The sequence below is a fragment of the Sminthopsis crassicaudata genome, chromosome 5 (assembly GCF_048593235.1).
Source record: "Sminthopsis crassicaudata isolate SCR6 chromosome 5, ASM4859323v1, whole genome shotgun sequence".
NCBI lineage: Eukaryota > Metazoa > Chordata > Mammalia > Dasyuromorphia > Dasyuridae > Sminthopsis > Sminthopsis crassicaudata.
The window spans coordinates 11588301-11607584 of NC_133621.1; the positions used below are offsets into that span (position 1 = coordinate 11588301).

Consider the following 19284-nt stretch of genomic DNA (forward strand, 5'->3'; position numbering starts at 1 on the left):
GATCCTAGAATGCTGAGCAAGAAATGGGATCTAAGCTCATTGGTTAGGGCTTTGGGGGCTTGTTAATTCAGGATCTGGTGAAAGCCCAGAATGGTTAAGGATTCTAAGCTTTGCAAATCGGTGTGTCTTATGAGAAGGTGAATAGATTTTTGTCATTCTCAGTAGACTTTGATGCTCTAAGGAGGCAACAAAATGTCTGAATAAAAAGGGAATCAGAGAGAGCTGAGCTCAGATCCCGACTGAGACACTGTCTATATAATCTTGGACAAGTCACTTACCCTTTATCTGCCTCAGTTTGCTCATCTGAAAAATAGGGAATGACAGCACCTATTGTACATGGGTATTATGAGGATCAAATAATATGCGTAAAGTTCTTAAAATACTACGTAAACATTAGTTATTGTCATTGATGCGATCACACCTTGGATGTGAATGTTCCATTCAGTAATACTAATTATGGCCCATCCCCGTCTACCTGATCAGTATAACCCACATTTAGGGGCTCCTATCAGTCCGTGCCCAGGGCATGCTGGGAGACTCCCTCTCATTCCCAGGACAGCTGGGGATGCTGGTGGACTGAGTGGGACACGCTCACTTGAGCTGCTCCTTCAATCTTTCTCCGCTTTCCCCCCAGTTATACAGTTTCTCAGATGATATCCATGGGTTACCTCAGCGTGATTCCTTATAAGACACGAGCTCCCCAAGCTCCTCATGATTGTTTTCTTGTTGAAAGTCACGATCATAACTCATCCCTCTCCCTCGTGCTTCCCACAAAACACTTTTTAAATAAGGCCCTGGCAGGTGAGTGGGCTCTTTGAGAACCAGAATCACCCAGCAGGCCAGCGTTAGGGCTCATTGCTAACTGGTCTTTCGCTTCCACAAAGGCCTTTGCGCCCACCTGCCGTGCCCCGATTGGCCCCTGCCATGGGAGCCAGGCGCTGTGCCCCTACTTTCCTCTTGCCCATGATAGATGAGTGTTTTCTTGGCTGCCTTCACAACAGTGCCTTTTCTGACAAGAAACTAAAGCTTGTGTGGCCTGTGTCTGTGTGTTCTTGTCTCTATGTCCATGATTAGGTGGCCGCCATCCAGACAGAAGTGTTCCAGAAACAAAGGGAGTGCGAGGCAGACCTGGCCAAAGCAGAGCCCGCCCTCGTTGCTGCCACAGAGGCCCTGGTCACGCTCAACAGGGTAAATGTCAGCCGGCTTCCCAGCTGGGCAAATTGCCTCCACAGTCACTTTGAAAGGAAGTGGGAGTTTGGCTTTCTGAGGGTGGGACTGAGAGCCGAGGAAGGCCCTGGAGGCCCTCGGGTCCGGCCCCGTCATCTTTACCAAGGGCAGTTGCCTGTCCGAGACAGTCTGTGGCAGAGCAGTAATTTGAACCTGGGTCCTGGGCTGTCAATATGGGGTCACAATGGCTCTGAATCATTCTTACCAGGAGCATCAGCGGTGGTGATAGCGCAGCAGTGGTGGTAGTGATGGCGCAGCGGTGGTAGTGATGGTGTGGCGATGGTAATGATGGTGTGGCGATGGTAGTGATGGCGCAGCGGTGGTAGTGATGGCGCAGCGGTGGTAGTGATGGCGCAGCGGTGGTAGTGATGGGGACAGTAGTAGTGCTACCACCATTGCTATGGCTGCACCGGCTGCAGGAGGAGTAGCAGGGAAAGGAAGAGGAGAGAGAGAAGGAAGAAGAGGAGGAGAGGAGGAGGAGTGGGGTTCTTGAGCAGCTAGCTGGATAGAGTGCCGGGCTTGGGCTGGAGAAGAACAGAGTTCAAATCCAGCTTCAGACATTTATTTTCTGGGTGACTTCAGGCAAATTACTTAACCTCCATCTGCCTCAGTTTCCTCTTCTGTAAAATAAGGATAATAATGACATCTACTTTCAAGGATTGTTGGAGAACTAAAGGAGATATTCGTAAAGCACTTAGCATAGTGCCTAGCATACAGTAGGCACTCAATAAATGTCTGCTGGCAAATAAATAAATGAATGAATGAATGAATGAATGAATGAATGAATGAATGAATGAATGAATGTCTGTTGGCTCCTAGGTGAACCTCAGCGAGCTGAAAGCCTTCCCCAACCCGCCCATCGCAGTCACCAATGTGACCGCGGCCGTGATGGTCCTGCTGGCTCCACGGGGCCGGATACCCAAAGACCGCAGCTGGAAAGCCGCCAAAATCTTTATGGGAAAGGTAATGGCCCCTCATCAGGTTCCAGAGTTTCTTCAGGGATTTTCAGTTTGGCAGGAAGCAAGTTGAGGGGGCCTTCTGCCAACAGAGGAGACCCTTCTCCCCTTTGTTCAGGGGCCCTTGGGCATCCTTCTGACACAGATTGCCCTACGTGGCCTCTGACAGCTTTCCCAACCCCACTCTGCTGTATTGCATGGTGGATAATAAGTTACAAAAAAAAAAAAATCTCATTTTTTTAAATACCTAGTAGTCAGATTTTTGATGTTGGTCCTCCTGCTCCCCACCAAGCAGATGTCACAGTCAACAGAGCGCCGGGCTTGGAGTCTCCAAGTTCAAATCCAGCCTCAGACCCTTGGCAGTCTCAGTTTACTCATCTGGGAAATGGAGCTAACTGGTACCCACTTCCCCAAGTTGTTGTAAAGACCAAAGAGAGCCTACAGGAAGCGTTTGGGACATGGCAAGTGTTGCAAATGCTGACCCTGAATTCTGCTGGGGCCCGGGCTCCTCGGCTGGGCAGGAAGGCCCGAGAGGGCTGATGTCCCCATGACTCCAAGGCGTTTCTTTGCAGAGTTTGGGTGACATATTCAAGTGGCCGTGAGTGTCAGCTGGAAAGTTACTAATTGTTTGCAGAATTGTGAGGGCTGCCAAGTGTAGGCAGGAGAAAATTACATGGATTTCTTGTTCCGGGAAAATTTTGCAAGTGCAGGTGAAGCAATGGGCTTTTCTTTTTTATGATTATTATTATTTTTCTTTTCATCTCTTCCAAATGGGAATGCCTCCTGCGTCGGGACTGAATGTTCGACCGTGGGGTGGGAGAGATTTTCAAAGTGTCCATTGCTAATGCTCCTGCCACACGGGAAAGCCTGAAAAAGCCGAACAGTGGGAGGAAGGCCGCTTGCCAATTCCGCTTTTGTGACTGGGGCCTAAAAGCCGATTTTCCCTTCCGATTGTGGCATTTTCTCGGCAGTGGCGGCGGCTCGCGGCAATGCGCCTTTTCCCTTTGCAGGTCGATGACTTTTTGCAGGCACTAATTAACTACGACAAAGAGCACATTCCGGAGAACTGTCTGAGAGTGGTTCATGAGCAGTACCTGAGGGACCCCGAGTTCAACCCCAACCTGATCCGTACCAAGTCCTTCGCCGCCGCCGGGCTCTGCGCCTGGGTCATCAACATTGTCAGGTTCTACGAGGTAGCCGGGCCGGAGTCCTGGTGGGAGGAGAGGGCAGGGGCCCAGAGATCAGGGCCATTCTCCCAGCCTGGGGCCTCTTCTCCAGTCTCCTGAATACAGCAGGTGCTTAATAAATGCTGGTTGCATTGAGTGGGTTGGTTTAGACATTCAAAAGGCGGGCAGAAAGAGCATTTTTTAATATCCTAATATTAATAGAAAGGAATGAAACACCCTGAAGCCTCCGTAGCAAAGGTTTCCACTAAAGCCATGCGTTGCACTGAAGAATTGTCCGCACATACGTGAAAACCCTTCCTGTGCTCTTGAGCCAGACTGGACAGTTACCTCCTTCAAGCGCAAAGCAGTGAGCGTTAGCTGTCCAAGGCCCTGGCCAGGGAGAAACCCGATGGCCGGCCCTCCTCATCTGGGGAGGAGGCTAGGGAGTCAGGAGCCGGGCTGCCATCCCAGCCTGCTGCCTAATTTCCGGGTGACCTCAGGTGGGTTCGTGGCTCGCTTGGCCCCTCTGGGGCTCGTGAGTACATCAGGTCCCTCGTACCCACTCAGTGAACTCCAGTGGCTTTCTGTCACCACGGCTCTTTGCTGCTTGGAGGCCTCTGTAAGCCTGCTTCCTTCCCTCCCTGGGGCTCTGGCGTCCCACTTCTCTGGCCCCTTCGCCCTGCAGTCCCCTGTATTGGACCGGCCTCCCTTAGAGTCCCTGACTTCCTCCCAGAAGCGGCTCAAAGGCCCCTCCCCAGGGGGCTCCCTGTCCCGGCCTGCCAGCTGCGGCCCCCCCCCCCCCGGTGGGTATGGATTTGGTCTGCTGCTAGTTCTGTCTTCAGAATGTTCACATCCTCAGGGATGGGCTCTTTCCGTGCCCCAAAGCCCAGCACTTAACCCATGTGTGCTGATTAAAGTGCTTCGTATTCTTACTGTCGGAAATAGCCAAACTGTAGTAATTCTGCCTGTTACTCTTTGTGACTCGTCTGAAAAACGAGGCCGAGGCCTTAGTGGACCATGAAGTCTATTCTTACCCTGTGCCTACAATCTTAGGTTAGGACCTAGCAGTTCATTGCATTCATTGCCCTGCCTTTGGGCAGCATGTCCCCTTGCACAAAGCATCCCAGACAGCCCAGAGTGCCCTGGAGGCTCCCTGAGCGGGGCACCCCGTAACCCTCAGTCACATCCGTGGGGACCGTGTGGCCAAACTCCCGGGAGCCTGAGGGACGCCGAGGCCCAAGCACGTTCTCCAGGTCCGGTTTCTCTCAGGTCTACTGTGACGTGGAGCCCAAGCGCCAGGCTCTTGCTGAAGCCAATGTGGAGCTGGAGGCAGCTACGGAGAAGCTGGGGGCCATCCGGAGGAAGCTGGCGGTGAGTGCCCCGGAGGGGCTGCCCCCACCCGCAGACAGGGCTGCCCGTCGTCCTGGAGAGGGGCCTGGGGCCTTTGAACCTGCACGCCCAAGTCTGCTGCTTGTTTGAGTGAGCATAAAACAAAAGTGACCGCCTTGCCGTAGCTCACCACCGTGACTTTGCCTCTGCAGTGCCCCAGTCCGGAGTTCTCTCCTTTTATCCCCATATTTAGAAACTCTAATTTCCTGGAAGGTTCAATAGCACATCACATTTGCACAAAAGGAAGGGGCGGTGGGGGGCTCTCAGAAACCGGTGAAGATACTTGGCAGTGGGGGTGATGGCTCTGAAGTGTGGAAAGTCAGGGGCAGAGTCAGGAGGCAAAGAGAGGCTGGCCTGGGGAGGCTCGGGAGAGCGGGCAGGGAGGGGCCGGCTGGCCTGGGGAGGCTCGGGAGAGCGGGCAGAGAGAGGCCGGCTGGCCTGGGGAGGCTCGGGAGAGCGGGCAGAGAGAGGCCGGCTGGCCTGGGGAGGCTCGGGAGAGCGGGCAGAGAGAGGCCGGCTGGCCTGGGGAGGCTCGGGAGAGCGGGCAGAGAGAGGCCGGCTGGCCTGGGGAGGCTCGGGAGAGCGGGCAGAGAGAGGCCGGCTGGCCTGGGGAGGCTCGGGAGAGCGGGCAGAGAGAGGCCGGCTGGCCTGGGGAGGCTCGGGAGAGCGGGCAGAGAGGGGCCGGCTAGCCTGGGGAGGCTCGGGAGAGCGGGCAGAGAGGGGCCGGCTGGCCTGGGGAGGCTCGGGAGAGCGGGCAGAGCTTCCTGGGTGTTCCAGGGAGGGGAGCACCAGGCAGTGAGGGCAAGCCCAGGATGAGACAGCTTCGGGAAGTGCTGCAGAAACAGTTGGATGGGAACACAAAAGGGGGAGGCCACATTAGGGAGAGGAGGGGGATGTACATCCCATGAGCCTCCAAGAGGCTGGGCCGTGGCCACTGTTGCTAAGGCGCGGCAGGGACTGTGACCAGAGCCAGTTTGGTTCTGTCCCTCAGGAGCTGGGTGACAATCTCAACCAACTTACGGCATCCTTCGAGAAGGCGATCGCCGAGAAGGTCCGGTGTCAGGAGCAGGTGAACCAGACCAGCAGGACCATCGGGCTGGCCAACAGGCTCGTCGGGGAGCTCGAGGCAAGTGATGTCTCCCTCCGGGGGGCCCAAAGGGCCAGGGTTCTTTCCTCTCCCGTCGTCCCACCCTTCTTCCAAAGCCCGTGTAAATAGCATTTCTGACAAGGAAAAGACAGTGCGCCGCCCTCAGCCCTCCCTTGGATGGCCCTATTTCTGTTTCTTTGTTCCCAGAGGGGAAAGTTCCCCACGAGGTAAATGAGCACATTAGTGCCAGCCACGGACGTGCTCTGACCACCGAGGCAATCTCCACTAACGAGCCCAGGGACCGAGCGTTCCCAGGGTCAGGGGTGACTCACGGCTTATCCGCCTCCCTTATCCACGGCCCATAAACAGAGGAATCCGCCCGCTGGGGCTGTATCTGGAGTGGATTTTCCATTTACAGAATTATGATTAGGAAAAAATAAAAATAAAGCATGTTTTCCCTAAGATGGGAGGTGAAACGGAGGACGCGGTAGTACGGCTATTACCTTTCTATAAAAGTAACTGTTGGGTCAGAAGGGCAAGCATCTCTTCAGCCGGGCAGTTACCGCCGGAGCCGAGCAAAGGCGCCCACGTGAGGCGGATCACTGGGACGGGTGGGTACGGTTCTTCCCTGATGGAAACTCTGCCTCCTTCCCGTTAGCATTAGAACCATATTTACCGGGAGGGGGCTACATTTGTTCGACTTATTTTTCCCCTTCCTCTCAAAGAATTGGGTTTTGCAGCCATTTATATTAACTTGCTAGCTGTGTTCTTCAAAGACTTCCCATCCGCTAAAGCCCCCATCCTCACGGAACTCGCATCCGCTGAAGCCCCCATCCTCACAGAACTCGCATCCGCTGAAGCCCCCATCCTCACGGAACTCGCATCCGCTGAAGCCCCCATCCTCACGGAACTCGCATCCGCTGAAGCCCCCATCCTCACAGAACTCGCATCCGCTGAAGCCCCCATCCTCACGGAACTCGCATCCGCTGAAGCCCCCATCCTCACGGAACTCACATCCACTAAAGCCCCCATCCTCACGGCTAAAGCCCCCATCCTCACGGAACTCGCATCCACTAAAGCCCCCATCCTCACGGCTAAAGCCCCCATCCTCACGGAACTCGCATCCGCTGAAGCCCCCATCCTCACGGAACTCGCATCCGCTGAAGCCCCCATCCTCACGGAACTCGCATCCGCTGAAGCCCCCATCCTCACGGAACTCGCATCCGCTGAAGCCCCCATCCTCACGGAACTCGCATCCGCTGAAGCCCCCATCCTCACGGAACTCGCATCCGCTGAAGCCCCCATCCTCACGGAACTCGCATCCGCTGAAGCCCCCATCCTCACGGAACTCGCATCCGCTGAAGCCCCCATCCTCACGGAACTCGCATCCACTAAAGCCCCCATCCTCACGGAACTCACATCCGCTGAAGCCCCCATCCTCACGGAACTCACATCCACTAAAGCCCCCATCCTCACGGCTAAAGCCCTCATCCTCACGGAACTCACACCCGCTAAAGCCCCCATCCTCACGGAACTCGCATCCGCTGAAGCCCCCATCCTCACGGAACTCGCATCCGCTGAAGCCCCCATCCTCACGGAACTCACATCCGCTGAAGCCCCCATCCTCACGGAACTCGCATCCGCTGAAGCCCCCATCCTCACGGAACTCACATCCGCTGAAGCCCCCATCCTCACGGAACTCACATCCACTAAAGCCCCCATCCTCACGGCTAAAGCCCTCATCCTCACGGAACTCACACCCGCTAAAGCCCCCATCCTCACGGAACTCGCATCCGCTGAAGCCCCCATCCTCACGGAACTCGCATCCGCTGAAGCCCCCATCCTCACGGAACTCACATCCGCTGAAGCCCCCATCCTCACGGAACTCGCATCCGCTGAAGCCCCCATCCTCACGGAACTCACATCCGCTGAAGCCCCCATCCTCACGGAACTCACATCCACTAAAGCCCCCATCCTCACGGCTAAAGCCCTCATCCTCACGGAACTCACACCCGCTAAAGCCCCCATCCTCACGGAACTCGCATCCGCTGAAGCCCCCATCCTCACGGAACTCGCATCCGCTGAAGCCCCCATCCTCACGGAACTCACATCCGCTGAAGCCCCCATCCTCACGGAACTCGCATCCGCTGAAGCCCCCATCCTCACGGAACTCACATCCGCTGAAGCCCCCATCCTCACGGAACTCGCATCCGCTGAAGCCCCCATCCTCACGGAACTCGCATCCGCTGAAGCCCCCATCCTCACGGAACTCGCATCCGCTGAAGCCCCCATCCTCACGGAACTCACATCCGCTGAAGCCCCCATCCTCACGGAACTCACACCCGCTGAAGCCCCCATCCTCACAGAACTCACATACACTAAATCTCACAAAACTTGCACCCCAGGTGCACCGACTTAGATTGGGATCTTCCGGTCTCCAGAGATGGGGCTGTGAAGGGCGGGGCCAGTGGGAGCCCCCAAAGGCGCCTCCTGCCCAGGCCTGTGGTTGGGTCTGTTTGCCCCCTGACCGAAGAACAGGATGCTAATTACAAGGACCGGTTAAGACAATTGGGGATACTTAGATTTGACAAGGGAACTCTGAAGAGAGAAATTCCATCTCCTTGTGGAGAGCAACAAGCTTTTTCTGCTCGACGCCGATGGTCAGAACTGCCAGAGCTACCTTTAGTTGGGAAACAACAAACTTTCCAACGGTGTGCTGCAGTGGGCAGAGCCCTGGCTCCTGGGGCAGAGGCTCGGGCCCATCTGTAATGCCAGAAACGCCACAACCTCTGACAGGGAAGTATTGATTTTGTGATAAATTCAGCTCCTTCCTGGGATCGGCAGCTCCGCCGTCCCTCCTCCCCCATCCATGGCCCTTTGCATTCTGTCATCAGCTTTGAGGAAAACTCTCCTCTTGCTCAGGGTCTTCCCTGATGTCACTGCTTTGCCCCAGGAAGGCTCGGAGCCTTCCCAGCCTGGGCAGGAGCTCCCCCGAACCTCATTTCACTTGGATTTCTCAGGGTGAGTCAATTATAATTCACCATCTATAGGCGGATCCCTGAGCAGGTAGACCCCCGTGGACCTGAAGCACCAAGCAAGGGGCCCTTCTGGATTTACTTCCTGGGTCCCCAGGGAGGGAAAAAGCCACATTTCCCTTGACCCATGTAGCTTTGGTGCCGGAGGGGATCCCGCGGGGCCCTGGGCCCATCGTCATTTCCAGGGCCCTCCTGAGGGCTCTCTTCCGAGGTTCTCGGTGGGCTGAGGTGGGGGAAGATTTAAAAGGATTGATTGAGAATGCCAAAGCTTTTCCTTTGAGGATAAATTCTTTCTGACTAGAGCAGGAGACAGTTAACTTCTGAAAAGCATCAAGACTGATGATTTTGTCTATATAGCATTGACCTGGAAGCTCAACCATTCAGACTAATAAATCAGGCAATTTATATTTAATCATTAACTAACTCCCGAGCTGAACAGCTGTTCAAAATTAGAAATGGGTCACCCCGGCCAGGATGACATTACAGGCAATCTATAATGCATTAGAATAAAATTATAGTGATTTTTAACTGTCTGGAAATTTATCGCACTTCATGTTGCAACTCCTAAACCCTTGTTAGCTGGAGTCACTGGTGATTTATGTGGCTCGGGTGGGATTGCAGAATTATCGGAGATGGAAATGGACCGGCATTCCGCGTTGAGTAAATCTTCAGAGTTAAAGCTGTTTTGGAGAATGAGGTGGGTGCCCTTTATTATTTGCCATTCACCAAGCAAAGACAACAGAGATGGAGAACGGACTAATGGGAGGCCATGCTTGCAAATTAATGGGCTCGCTGTCTGCCGAGAGCGGGCGGTGACTTAAGAGAGAAACGTGCAACGTCTGAAACTCTTCCGTGGAAAACCGTGTGCGAATCTGGTCCCAGAAAGGGAAGGGCCTCTCTCGAGAAAGGTTCCCTCGGCCCCCTGACTTGTCCCTGGAGGTGGTCTGTGGAATTGGGCAAGGCCAGCTGGGAGTTAGCTAACTTCAGTGGGTTCGGGGGCTTTGAGAAGATGGGGCCAGAAGTGGGCTAGAAACCTTAGCCCAGGCCTCCCATTTTACATATGGGTAAAGTGAGGCCCACAAGAGATGCTAATTGACTTGATCAAGGTTACAGAGCTAATAATTCTGCCAATAACTCACCAGAGACATGGATGTTCCTTAGGCTTTGGTGGATGCAAGTGCCATGAGGATGGGGGCTACTTCACCTCTGGATGTGTGGCTGGTGCATAATTACTTAGTGAATGACTGAGCAGGTCCAAGTTCAGCAAGCAGATCACCACAGCCCAACCTCCATCAGTATCACTGGTGAACGTCGTGGGTCTGGGCTAATTAGATATGTCCAAGTTGCAAAGCTGTTAAGTTTTCAAGGCGAGATCCAAACCCAGGGGCCGGCTGCTGTCTGAACCACCCGCAGAGCACAGTGGTGATTGTGGTCAGCCTCCTTAAATGCTCATGGAGAACCAGTTCCAGGAAGGACAGAAAAGTCTTGGGAAGGAAGGAGGGATGAAGGCGCCGTCTTGCTCCACTGGGTCCCCATGGTCACTGTATTAATCAGGCGCATCAGGAAAAGCCCATGAGTCAAAGGTACCTGAGAGCCTTTTCTAACAGCTCATTAATAACAAGGAGGATGAGGATGATCTGGACCTGTGAGGTCATTGATAGAGGGAATTCCCAGAGAAGAAAACCTCTCTGCCATGCAATTTGGGACCTTCTCTATCAGTCGGGGCACTGTAAGGTGATGTGGCTGGGGTCACGTAGTCAGGCTGGGACAGAGGTAGGATCTGTACCTGGGTCTTGTTGGCTCTGAGAGGCCAGCGTGGTCATTTTTAATCAGCTATGTTACATTGCCTATCATCATCACCATCACCATCATCATCATCATCACCATCATCATCACCATCACCATCATCATTATCATCATCATCATCATCATCATCGCTGTTGAGGGCGCTGCATGTGTACAGTCATTTCTCGGGCATTAAATCTGAAGGGCTGGTAAGTTAACAACTGCCAGCCCTTGTATGGCTTAACTCAAAGCCTGTTTGCTCTCCTTGGACTATATCCGATTTATAACCTGTGGTGCCCAGAACTGAGCAGCGTCCAGGTGAGATGTGACCGGGGCAGAGGACAATGGGACAATCGTCCCCTTATTCCCGGAAGCTCTGCCCCTCTGAATTCAGCCCAATACCTTGTTTCTTGTTTTGACTACAACCTCTGAACCTAAATACCACTAAAACTGTATTTTTTCTTTTTTTTAGTTGAATATTTTTCTTTTCCTCAGTTACATATAAAAGATTTTCCACATTTGTTTTTAAAACTTTAAGTTCCAGATTCGTTCTTTTCCTCCCTCCCCCTAGATTGAAAAAAGGCATATGTGAAATTATACTAAACATTTCCATAAAAGTCATGTTGAGAAAGAAAACATAGATCTTACCACCCTTTCCCCAAAAAAAAACTATCAGGAAAAATAGTGTGTTTTTTTTGTTTGTTTGTTTGTTTGTTTTGTTTTTTATGTTTCAATCTGTATTCGGACATAATCAGGTTTTTCTCTGGGTGTGTTCATCATAAGTCCTTCAGAGTCGTCCTGGACCATTATATTGCTGAGAATAGCAAAGTCATTTACAACTGATCATCCTACAACATTGCCATTGCTTGTACACACAATCTCATGGAGGACTTTCCAAATTTTCCATAACTTTTTCAGAAGAAAAATTCCCTCTAGCCATGGCTCTCCTACTTTACACCTCAAAGCTGATTTTTTGTATTCAAATGTAAGACTTTAGATTGATCCCAATTAAATTTCATCTTATTAAATTTATCTCAGTATTCTTGGATGGCAAGATCCTTTGGGATTCTGCTTCTGTCATCTGCAAGGTTATGTCTCCCTCCCAAATTTTTGCTCCTCATTAGATATCATTTTATCCACGTCATTGATAAAATTACTAAACAGCAAAGGGCCCACTACAGACCCCCGGGGCACTCTAATGTCCATGTGATATTCCAACAATTCCTTTGACCTTTACTCAGGTATCCCCTGCTCTCATTCCTGGATTTTCACATATAAGTATACCTTCTTAATATACAAATTTATCCCCCAACTCTCTCACCTTTACCTATACATTTTTTTCTTTTGAATAAGTTATGCCCATCTAGAGAAATATTTTAATTCTAGATTTCATCTCATCACCTCTCGGTGATTCTTCAAAGATCAAATTTGTGCCCTTGAATTCGGACTTTGTGTCCCTCTTGCTTGTTGCCTAAAGAAAACTTTAAATCTAGAAAGGGCCCTCTGAGGTCAATATAGTCTGACTCATCATTCAGATGACAAAATGGAACCTTAGAAAAAAGAAGGGAATTATCCGTGAGCGTGACAAAGACCCAGCACACTTGCCAACGTATTTCACGTTTCTTCATTTTCCTTCTCAAGAACTCAGTCCTGGTGAACATCTCGTACTTGGGCCAAACAGAACCTGGAGGAGAGTCTGGGGTGGGGGGTCTTGCCTGCAGCCTTGGCCAGAGCCCTGGGTCCCTTTGTGAATGGGAAAGTGGATGAGAGGGGAATGGTGGAAAATGAAAGGAAATGGGAATTTTGGTCTTGGAAAGCACAGTGGAGGAGAGGGGGTGATGAGATGACTCTTCAGAGAGAAAAATGGGCTAAAGGACTGCAAAAGGCTGGCTGGTTACTTCCCCCTCTCTCTAAAGGCAGCAGCCAAAGCAGGAGTGGGGAAGGGGGGATTCAGGTTCCGAATCTGACCAGCTTCTATCCCATCTCTCCCCTAAACCTCTGACCTTTTCTTTCAGTCTGAGAAGATCCGCTGGGCTCAGTCCATCACCTCCTTTGAGACCCAAGAGACGACGCTCTGTGGAGACGTCCTCCTGACGGCAGCCTTCGTGTCCTACGCCGGGTATTTTACGAAGCGTTACCGCCAGGAGCTGGTCGAGTGCAAGTGGATTCCCTTCCTGAAGTTCCAAAAGGTACTTGTAGCATCTTCCTTAGGGTGTCAAAGCAGACACAGGGAGGAGAAGCTCCAGCTTCTACCAAGACTCCACTACCTAAACTGGGCAGAGAAATTTTTTTGATTTAATTTTATAATACTAGCTTTTTATTTTCAAAATACAGTTTTTCAAAATATAGTTTTCAACAATCACCCTTGCAAAACCTTGTATTTCAGAATTTATTCCCTCCCTTCCTCTCACCTCCTCTCCTAGACGGCAAGTAATCCAATATAGGTTAAACATGTGCAATTCTTCTAAGCGTATTTCCACAATTATCATGCTGCACAAGAAAAATGAGATCAAAAGAAAAAAAATGAGAAAGAAAACAAAATGCAAGCAAACAACAACAAAAAGGTGAAAATACTATCCACCTTCAGTTCCTATAGTCCTTTCTCTGGATGCAGATGGCTCTCTCCATCCCATATCTATTGGAATTGGATTTCTTTCTGAAATCATCCTGCTGGTCATTTCTTATAAAACAATAATATTCCACAACATCCATAACATACATAGTTTATTCAGCCATTCTCCACCTGGTGGGTTTTTTAATATTTATTATTATTGTTCATATCCTTTGACCATTAACAATTGGAAAATGGTTTGTTTTCTTAAATTTAAGTCAATTTTTGATATATTTTAGAAATTAAGTCTTTATCAGAAAGCTTGGATTTTCTGCTTCCCTTCTAATCTTGGCTGCATTGATTTTGTTTGTATAAAACCTTTTTAATTTAATATAATCAAAATTATCCATTTTGCATTTCAAAGTGTTCTTGACTTCTTTTTTGGACATAAATTCCTTCATTTGCATTTTTCCCATTAATTTTCTTGAAATTTTTGACTTTGTGTTCTTCCAAATGAATTTTGTTATTATTTTTTCTAACTTTATAAAGTAGTTTCTCAGCAGTTTGTTTGGTATGGCACTGAATAAATAGATTAATTTGGGTAGAATTGTCATTTTATTATATTATCTCGGCCTACCCATGATGGGCAGAGCATTTCCAAGAGGATCTCAATGGAGAGATGCACAATCCAAAATATTTTCTTGCATTAAGTTCCAAAGCTTCAAGAGGGAAAAAGTAATACATAGAAGAAATTTCACAAGAAGTAGAGATAATATATTTAACTCACATTAGAGCCTTAAAATTGATAAAGTGCTTTCCTCTGAAGAGCCTTGCAATGTTGGTACGATCAACATTATTATTCCCCTTTTACAGTGGAGGAAACAGGCTCAGAATGGCAAATTTTACATGACTTCACAGTTTCATGTTGTTTGCCTTCTCAAGGAGTATAGGAAGAGTGAGGGGAAATTTTAAAAAGTGAATGTTAAAAAGTTTTTAAAATTTAATTGAGAAATATTTAACAAAATAACATTATATAAATATATATTAATTAATATATTTAATATATACTAAAAGAAAGGATGGCTAAATGAGCTGTATGTGGCTCAGATTATCATATAGGTCTGAGGGCAGGAAATGAACATGCTTTGCCGTATACTAAGAGACTAGGTATATGGCATTTGGTGAAAGGGACCTTAGAGATAATGAACCTATTTTACAGATGAGGAAACAGAGGCAAATAGAGTTAAGTGACTTGCCCAGGATCACAGAGCCATGAAGACTTCCTGACTTTGGGCCTAGTGCTCTGTGCACTGGGGCACCTCTGGCTGTCTCTTCAGGCCCTGCCTTCTGTCACCAAGGCACCCCTAGCTAAGGGACCTCAGAGCATCATGAAACCCAGTTTCTAGTGACCGTCCTGCCCAAAGTCCTAAATGGCAGAGAGGGAATTCGAACACAGGCCCTTTGCTCTTTCTGCTGGACAAGATCCAGAATGTTTTTCTACTAGAGATGCAGATGTTGCTGACTCTGGGAAATCAGAAATAGTATAACTAGACCAGGACAACTGGGCTCTGAACTAAGGCACTAAAACTGGCCAGGGGTGGGCAGAGATTCCTATGACCCTAGTGGTTCCGGTTGTGATTCTCCTGGCTCAGCTTCCTTTGCTCTGCATCAATTCCTGCCTCAATTCCCACACTTCTTGGGATTATGGCTCTTCCTTAGTTACATCCTCAGCCAGTGACCATCCAAGCTTGCTTTGAATGCCTCCAGTGAGGGCAGCTCCATGAAGCAGCTTCCATTTTCGGGCAGCTCTCACTGTTAGAAAGTCTTTCCTTACAACCAGCCACGGAGCAGAACGAATCAAATTCCTCTTCTCTCGGCCCTAATAGCCTGTGGCTCTGGCAAGTCACTTAAATTCTCTGCCTCACTTTCCCTATTTCTAAAATGGGGATAATAATAGTACCTGTAAGCCAGAATCGTGAGGGAAAACGGAAAAAAGTACTTTTCAATTCATAAAGTTCTCTATAAATGTTAGCTATCTTATGATTCTATTATATATATTTATATATATATATGTTTATATATCTATATACACATGTCTATATGTCCATACATCATATGTATGTGTGTGTGTGTGTGTGTGTGTGTGTGTGTATATATATATATATATATATATATATATATATATATTTTTTTTTTTTTTTTTTTTTACATGTCCATATACGTAAACACTGAGGGGTGGGGGAACTGCTCATGAGCCACTATATACCAGCACAGGGTCACTGCAGAAGGGAATGGGGGCCTGTGCCCCCTGACATGTCGGGCAAAGCCCTGGTTGCCTTTTCCCAGTTATGCTCCACTGTGTGCTGGGTTCACTGATGGCCAGACTTCCCTTCTCCAGAGGCTCTCTGGGCTCCTGCTCCTTACCTTGTTTCCAATGCTGCGCCTCTGCTCTTCAAGGTCGCCATCCCCATCACTACGGGCCTGGACCCGATCGCCATGCTGACCGATGACGCGGCCGTGGCTGCGTGGAACAACGAGGGGCTGCCCAGTGACCGCATGTCCACCGAAAACGCCGCCATCCTCACCCATGCCGAACGCTGGCCGCTCATGGTTGACCCACAGCAGCAGGGGATTAAGTGGATCAAGAAGAAGTTCGGGGCTGAGCTCAGAGTCCTCCGCCTGGGCCAGAAAGGGTAGGTGAATCTGACATCTGACCTGCAGGAGGGCTGATCTCTGACCCAGAGGGGCCCAGTCCTTGCTCCTATCCTCACCTGGCTGGAGCCCCTAGAGCCGCTGGGCCCGGGAGGAGATTCCAGAACATCAGCAGCCCAGAGAGAGGCTGGCTCTCCCAGGGGAAGGACTTCCCAAATAGCCCCAGGACAGTCATCCTGGCCCAAGCCCGACATCCATAAACACTGGGTTTAAAGAACCACCTTGTGGTTCACCGAGCTGGAAGGAGCCTTGGCTGCCTCTGCCTATGTAATCTTGTCACTTAGTATTCTGCTCCAGCTGGTCCAAGGCAAAGGGCCATCCAGCCTAGCTTTGTTAATCCAATTTCTCCTTTTGTTAACATTGTTATTGCTGTGTCTACTCCTCAGCCCCATTAAAAAGTATCTTAAAGTTATCTCTTAAAACAATTCAAGGTCCATCCCACCTAAATTCAGAGCAGGCCTCAGGTTGCACTTCTTGGAGATGATCTGCTGAGAGGGGGGAGTTTCAGACAGGGCAATACTGGGAGGAGGCGGCCCCTGACAAATGGCAATAGGTCCGGTGATGACACAGCCCCATCACTACGATGGTGAATTTCTGAGGGCACTTTCAGCTCTTGGGGTGGAATCTGTGCATATTAACCATTTCAAAGTGGATCCTGCCTTGGGAGTTTCCAATAATGTTTGCTTAAATGCTTATCCTGAAAAAAAGAGCCAGTATTCGACCTTGGTCAGGATGAAAATTTGTGTTGTTTGATTGTGAAAATCTGTTATGAAAATTTCATTTTTCTTTCCCTCCCCTTTGGTAGAGAGAAAGAGAGAAAAAATAAATGCTTGTTAATTGAAAAATAAAATTTAATAAAAAAATAATCATAAGGTCAACATGGCATCCCTTTGTATCCTCCACCAAAGGCTACTACCACACTGGTCTGCCAAGGTTGTGCCAGTTTACTTAAGCAAGTTTTTAAAGGACTTCAAACGGAGGCTGGCAGAAGAGAGGTAGCCAGCTCTCTGGCCACAGCCTGGCCGCAGGAAGATGACTCTGGAGGATGGTAACCACTCTTAAAGACGGTCCACCAACCGTTGGAACAAGGGCAGCCTGACTGGGTAGAGGGCCTGCTCCTACCCATAGCAAGGAATCTTAAAATTAAACTACACTAGCTTTTTCCTAGCCTGTTATAGATTATATTACTATTATAAATTTTAATTACAAAGGCTTCTCATTTGATGCAGGATGGATTAAAATGAGAGTGTAATGGCTTTTTTTCAGCTTGTTATAGATGCTGTCCTATTATAAAAGCCCCTCATTTAATGAGGGATGGGTTGTGGGTCAAGTTTTTCACTTATTTTAAGTATAAGCCCACCCAATTCATAGTCTCAGTTCTGGCTGAATCCTCAGGTTTTTGAATGCCATTGAAAATGCTTTGGCTTTTGGAGAAGTCACGCTCATTGAGAACTTGGATGAGACCATCGATCCAGTCCTTGATCCGCTGCTGGGAAGGAACACAATTAAACGGGGAAAGTGAGTATCCCCATATTCCTCAAGCATTCTAGATTTGAGTCAAGTTCTCTGGGTAAAGGTCTTTCCCGACCACTTGGATTTTACACAAAGATTTCAATTTCATGATATTAGTAACTCCCCATCTCAGAGCTATGTCACAACTGACCCAGAGACCAAAAGCTTCCCTCTGTACCTGAAATGCTGCAAAAGGTGAAAATGTAGGAAATCCAATTATTTTAAGAGATATTTTAGGGGGAGATTCTGGGATCCTCTACCAGAATTTGGTTAGATACCTTGTCAGATCCTTAGAAAGCCCCATTTGTTGATAGAATAATGGGAATGCCATCAAGTGGTTTCCCAGAAAGCCATTCCACTCTCCTGCCCAACGCATGACTCCAACTCCATTTCCCCCCATTTATCTCCCTGTCCCTTTGCATCTTGAGCTACATAGAGGCTCGTTATTGTGCTCCTTTCCCTTTTCCTCCTTTCCCCGGTCTCCCCCTTTCTCTCACCTAAGTGTATTTGGGGCCATCCCCTTGCCTCCTCGAGGTCTCTCTAGTATCCAGTCAGCATCAGTGGGAGTAGACTTACTTAAACATGGCCCCAGGAGCTGGTTTACCAAATATAACCACTTCTGTTTTAAGAATCAGATAATGGATTAATAAATTATTTATGTGCAAGGTACACTGCATAAAGTCAATCTGTTTGCAGTGACTGACAAGTTATAATTGTTTAATAAACCAGCATGCACTCAGACATAAATTTAGACCAGCTTAATAAGCCATTTGACAAATCCTGCAGCCCTTAACAAAGAGTGAATCTAATTGCAACTCCTGCTGATGCATGAAGAACATATTTTTATAGTTGCAGCACCCCAAGAAAGGGATGCTAATCAGGGAGCGCGCTGACGTGCCCACTCCAGAGATGGGGATCAGGAGCATCCGCTTGCCTCCTCTGCTCATGCTCTTTGACCTCAGCCTCAATCCTGCAGCTGTGGGAGGGGACATCAAGTTCTTTTCTCTTACTTCTTTGGGGTTTGGTCAGATGGAGGCTCCCGGGGATGGGGAACTGAGACAAAGCTAAGATTAACTTGGGATCCTTACAGACTAACAGGAGGATACCATGAGAAGAGAAAAGACATGGGGTCTCAGTGGTCCTGGACAGATGAGTTGCCTTGGTCATGAGTCTCTGCCAATCTTCCCCCAGATTCTCTGTTGTAGCAGGATGTGCCCCAGGTTTACGATGGGAATGTTTCATAGCTACGGCTCTAACAATGTTATTCTAGCATGTAAATAAATAGAGTCAGGCATTTTTAAGTAATTACTATGCACAGGCTCTATTCTAAGGGCTGGGAAAACAAATGCAACCCAAAAGAAAGACAGTTTCTGCCCTTAAGAAGCTTACGTTGCGGCTGAGAAAGGAATAGGGAGCTGAGCATGGAGGAGGACATCAGGAGCATCCCAATGAGTCATGGGCGGGGAGTGGAGTGAGAAGAGCCGGTGGGTATTTCCTCAAATGGAAACTCTAGGAAAGAACTCAGCCAGCCTACGGGGAGACCATTGTCCACAGGACAAGTCTCAGGGGGCACGGTCTCATTTAAGATCAGGGTTAGAGTCAGAGGCACAAATGCCTTTTTTTGTGTCACTCGTGTCTCCTGACTAAGCTCACTGATGGGGGCTCAGGAGCAAGAGTTACGGCGCGTGGACTCAGAGAGAAGTTAAAACGAGGGTAGGATCCAGCGTGTGAAGCTCTGAGTGTCAAGTTGGGCAGCCACGTCAGATGTGGGCTACATAGTCCCACTTCCTCATTTTACAGATGAGAAAGCTAAGATTCAGACCAGGGAAGGTCACATGTGTAAATGAGAGAGGGGAAATTTGGA

At 49.2% G+C, this 19284-nt stretch overlaps 1 protein-coding gene across 3 annotated transcripts in view; it reads left to right on the forward strand.

Annotated features, from left to right (window-relative positions):
• Positions 1-19284, forward strand: part of DNAH11 (dynein axonemal heavy chain 11) — a 276162-nt gene that overhangs the window by 213423 nt on the left and 43455 nt on the right. For all 3 annotated transcript variants that reach the window (XM_074268964.1, XM_074268965.1, XM_074268966.1), the window contains 8 exons: positions 1075-1188; positions 2047-2190; positions 3194-3376; positions 4619-4720; positions 5730-5864; positions 12661-12834; positions 15654-15889; positions 17304-17426. In XM_074268964.1, the coding sequence (XP_074125065.1) occupies positions 1075-1188; positions 2047-2190; positions 3194-3376; positions 4619-4720; positions 5730-5864; positions 12661-12834; positions 15654-15889; positions 17304-17426 (1211 nt within the window). The remainder of the gene's footprint in view (positions 1-1074; positions 1189-2046; positions 2191-3193; positions 3377-4618; positions 4721-5729; positions 5865-12660; positions 12835-15653; positions 15890-17303; positions 17427-19284) is intronic.